Source organism: Tupaia chinensis, unplaced genomic scaffold, assembly GCF_000334495.1.
Source record: "Tupaia chinensis unplaced genomic scaffold, TupChi_1.0 Scaffold000020_1, whole genome shotgun sequence".
NCBI lineage: Eukaryota > Metazoa > Chordata > Mammalia > Scandentia > Tupaiidae > Tupaia > Tupaia belangeri.
The window spans coordinates 703395-708142 of record NW_006159450.1 but is presented as its reverse complement, the minus strand read 5'-3'; the positions used below and the strand labels follow the sequence as shown (position 1 = coordinate 708142).

The window sequence follows — 4748 nt, the reverse complement described above, 5'->3', positions numbered from 1 at the left end:
GAGCGGGCCAGGATGGGGCCGCCTGCCACCGCCGGCCTCCGCCGGGCACTGCCGAGGCCCTGTGCTGCCTGCTCGCCTGCCCCCCGCAGCCCCGGCCCTTCCTGGCCATATTCGGGGTTAGGGCGTCAGGGGCAGAGCACTGCCCAGTGGGCCCAAGCCCAGGCCAGGCTCCTTCCTGCCGTCTTCTAAGCCCACAGCCTGCCACCGCGCGACAGCCCACCCCCAACCCCGTCCTTGGGGATGCACAGGCTGGCGCCCAGCTCCTCACAGTGCGGCAGCACTGTCGCATTCCCGCTGGGGCCCGGATGGGAGAAGCAGCACCCTGGCAGAGACCCACAACTGACAGCGCACCGGCTCAGAGCCTCTCCCTATCCTTGGGAGCCATGGCCCCGGGCCAGGAGGAGATGCCCCGTCACCTGCTCTGCCCTGGCCCCTGTGAGCACTCAGTGGGTGCTGACTGCAGGCCAGGCCGGGCCCTCCCACAGGACAGAGCTCCCGGGAGCGTGGGGAGCCCGCAGGGGTCCTGGGCCCTCCCCCAGCACCGGTGGGAGCGCTGGCCACCCTCGCATGGGGCTGTGCCCAGGGCAGTGCCTCCACGCAGAGGGCAGCTACTCGGGAGCATTTCTGCTTTCTAGGCCCTGGTTGGCATGCGGGCCATGTGGCCTTTCAAGCTCGAGGGAACAGCGACCAGGGAGCGTCTCATGGGAGAGGAGGTGGGTCACCCCACCCAGCTCCCGCAGCCGCCATCTCCATGCAGCTCGCGGACGCTGCATCCCACTGTGGGATCCTGGTGCAAGAACCCCAGGGCCAGGGCTGATGGCGACTGCTGCTTCTCCAGGCCACCGGGCAGAGCCCACGTGTGGGAGCCACGGAGCTTCCTAGGAGGCAGCTGGCCTTGGAGGTTGAATGGAGGGCGAGGTGTGGAATCAGACCTGGCACCCTGGGGCCTCCGGGGTGCACCCCACTTCTGGGGGCAGCACACGTTTACAACCCATGATCTGGCACACGCTTCGTTCACCCACCCTGGGTCTGGCACACGCCCCGCTCACCCACACCCCTCTGAGGTCCGGCACACGCTCGGCTCGCCCACCCCGGGCCCCAGCACACGCTCTGCTCTCCCTCCCCGGGCCCCAGCACACGCTCTGCTCGCCCACCCCAAGTCTGGCACACGCCCCGCTCACCCACACCCCTCTGAGGTCCGGCACACGCTCGGCTCGCCCACCCCGGGCCCCAGCACACGCTCTGCTCGCCCACCCCAAGTCTGGCACACGCCCCGCTCACCCACACCCCTCTGAGGTCCGGCACACGCTCGGCTCGCCCACCCCGGGCCCCAGCACACGCTCTGCTCGCCCACCCCAAGTCTGGCACACGCCCCGCTCACCCACACCCCTCTGAGGTCCGGCACACGCTCGGCTCGCCCACCCCGGGCCCCAGCACACGCTCTGCTCGCCCACCCCAAGTCTGGCACACGCCCCGCTCACCCACACCCCTCTGAGGTCCGGCACACGCTCGGCTCGCCCACCCCGGGCCCCAGCACACGCTCTGCTCGCCCACCCCAAGTCTGGCACACGCCCCGCTCACCCACACCCCTCTGAGGTCCGGCACACGCTCGGCTCGCCCACCCCGGGCCCCAGCACACGCTCTGCTCGCCCACCCCAAGTCTGGCACACGCCCCGCTCACCCACACCCCTCTGAGGTCCGGCACACGCTCGGCTCGCCCACCCCGGGCCCCAGCACACGCTCTGCTCGCCCACCCCAAGTCTGGCACACGCCCCGCTCACCCACACCCCTCTGAGGTCCGGCACACGCTCGGCTCGCCCACCCCGGGCCCCAGCACACGCTCTGCTCGCCCACCCCAAGTCTGGCACACGCCCCGCTCACCCACACCCCTCTGAGGTCCGGCACACGCTCGGCTCGCCCACCCCGGGCCCCAGCACACGCTCTGCTCGCCCACCCCAAGTCTGGCACACGCCCCGCTCACCCACACCCCTCTGAGGTCCGGCACACGCTCGGCTCGCCCACCCCGGGCCCCAGCACACGCTCTGCTCGCCCACCCCAAGTCTGGCACACGCCCCGCTCACCCACACCCCTCTGAGGTCCGGCACACGCTCGGCTCGCCCACCCCGGGCCCCAGCACACGCTCTGCTCGCCCACCCCAAGTCTGGCACACGCCCCGCTCACCCACACCCCTCTGAGGTCCGGCACACGCTCGGCTCGCCCACCCCGGGCCCCAGCACACGCTCTGCTCGCCCACCCCAAGTCTGGCACACGCCCCGCTCACCCACACCCCTCTGAGGTCCGGCACACGCTCGGCTCGCCCACCCCGGGCCCCAGCACACGCTCTGCTCGCCCACCCCAAGTCTGGCACACGCCCCGCTCACCCACACCCCTCTGAGGTCCGGCACACGCTCGGCTCGCCCACCCCGGGCCCCAGCACACGCTCTGCTCGCCCACCCCAAGTCTGGCACACGCCCCGCTCACCCACACCCCTCTGAGGTCCGGCACACGCTCGGCTCGCCCACCCCGGGCCCCAGCACACGCTCTGCTCGCCCACCCCAAGTCTGGCACACGCCCCGCTCACCCACACCCCTCTGAGGTCCGGCACACGCTCGGCTCGCCCACCCCGGGCCCCAGCACACGCTCTGCTCGCCCACCCCAAGTCTGGCACACGCCCCGCTCACCCACACCCCTCTGAGGTCCGGCACACGCTCGGCTCGCCCACCCCGGGCCCCAGCACACGCTCTGCTCGCCCACCCCAAGTCTGGCACACGCCCCGCTCACCCACACCCCTCTGAGGTCCGGCACACGCTCGGCTCGCCCACCCCGGGCCCCAGCACACGCTCTGCTCGCCCACCCCAAGTCTGGCACACGCCCCGCTCACCCACACCCCTCTGAGGTCCGGCACACGCTCGGCTCGCCCACCCCGGGCCCCAGCACACGCTCTGCTCGCCCACCCCAAGTCTGGCACACGCCCCGCTCACCCACACCCCTCTGAGGTCCGGCACAAGCTCCACTCCCCCGCACCCTCTGGGCGCTGCCCCAGCCCAGAGCCCTGCCCAGCCCGATGGGGTGCTAGGAGCGCCTGGCCGCCCACGGCCTACCTCCTCCGTGGCTCTGGCACAGGTAGGGGAAGCGCCACACGTTGCCCAGGCCCACGCAGAAGCCCACGCAGGTGAGCATGTACTGCGCCTTGTTGTCCCACTTGGGGCGGGAGCTGGCCTCCTCCTGCTCGATGGTCTCCAGCTCGCCCAGGGACGGGATCCGGGCCTCCAGGCCTGGGTTGGGCAGCACAAGTCGCACCATGGTGGTCGGGGCCGGTCCCTGGTGGCGTGGGCAGGGGACAGGAACTGGAGGGGCGGTGGCAGCGGCCGGGAGCCCCAGCACTTTATAGAGAACCTTTGGCACCTCACCCCAAGCCCCTGAGCAGAAAGGAGGCGTCAGCACATGTGCAGGGCGAGTCCGGGCTGTTAATGCCTTATCTGAGAGGCGCCGGCTGGCCAGAGCCACCCTGTGCACGACAGGCCCCGCGCCCCTCCCCTGTGCAAACGCGGCCGTCCCCAGGCACCTGCCGGGCAGACAGAGGCTCCCTGCTGACCTGCCCGCCCAGACCCCTCCCTCACTCTGGGGCAGACCCTGGAGCCCGGCCCCTGCCCGCCCTGAGCTCACCCAGGGTCTCGGCACGCAGCACCCCCATACGGGCCCTCCAGGCTGGGCCCTGGGGACCCTGGGCTCATGACGGCTGTCCTGAGATGGGCTGACCCTGGAATCAGGGATCCGCCACCTCCCAGGTGGCTGTGGGGTTTCTGTCCCTCGAAGCCCTGAGCACAGGAGTCCCCAGCCCCTCCTGCAGAGCAGAGTGGCCAGGCCAGGAGACCAGGGTCATAGCCAGAGAGACACAGCCTCAGCCCAGGAGGACCCCACCCCAAGACTGTGTCCTGATCACCCCCGAGGGGGCTCATTCCTGCCCGAGGTCTCCTCCCTCGCCTTGCCCTGGACCTCCCCTGCCCCTGACCCGTGGCCCCACCTTCCTGAGGGTTAGTGACCAGCTATTGTCTGCCCCTCCCCAGCCCTCCGCCTGCTCCCGGGGTGTGCTCCCACAGGGCCCTTCCTGCCCCTCCCCAACCCAGGCTTTCCCAGAGCAGCCGCACTTCCCCCAGCCCCTTATGTCATCCTCGGGGTGTCCACACCCACGGGACGGCCACAAAGGATGCTCCGCACCTCAGCGGGGGGGACCGGGGGACAGTGCAGGTCCAACCTTTGCTCCTGGCACCTGGGAACTGAGGGATGAGCCCGGAAGGAGACAGCAGGTGGCCTTCAGGAACGGCTGGCTTCCAAGGAAGCACAGATTGGAGGGAGGACAAGGACAGGGCAGAGGTTGGTTTGGAGAGACAAACAGAGGCAGAAAGAGATGGAGATAGAGAGATAGAGGACAGAGAGCGATAAGAGACAGAGACTGAGTGACAGAAGGAGTCAGAGAGATGGACACACAGTGAGATGGAGGTAAAGATAGAAACAGAGACCGAGAGAATGAGAGACAGAGACAGGCAGAGATTGAGTGACATGGAGAGAGAGACAAAGAGAGACTGAGTGACACAGGTAGAGAGACAGAGATGCAGAGACGGAGACAGAGAGAGACAAAAGGAGAGAGAGACTTGAATAAGAGGCAGAGACTGAGACACAGGACGGAGAGAGATGCAGACACACATAGACAGGGAACGCCTGCGGCTGCCCAGGGGAGCCAGGCTCAG

The 4748-nt window shown here is 69.4% G+C and overlaps 1 protein-coding gene across 3 annotated transcripts in view; it reads right to left on the bottom strand.

Annotated features, from left to right (window-relative positions):
- The window catches only part of SLC6A19 (solute carrier family 6 member 19), a 19861-nt gene extending 15423 nt beyond the window's left edge, over positions 1 to 4438 (bottom strand). Inside the window, exons 1-2 of one of the 3 annotated variants that reach the window (XM_006140121.1) lie at positions 4219 to 4438; positions 3102 to 3419 (exon numbers count right to left, since the gene is read on the bottom strand). In XM_006140121.1, the coding sequence (XP_006140183.1) occupies positions 3102 to 3303 (202 nt within the window). In that variant the 5' untranslated portion in view covers positions 3304 to 3419; positions 4219 to 4438. The remainder of the gene's footprint in view (positions 1 to 3101; positions 3420 to 4218) is intronic. The other 2 variants (XM_006140119.1, XM_006140120.1) reach the window with 2 other exon arrangements.
- Between the last annotated feature and the right edge of the window lie 310 nt (positions 4439 to 4748).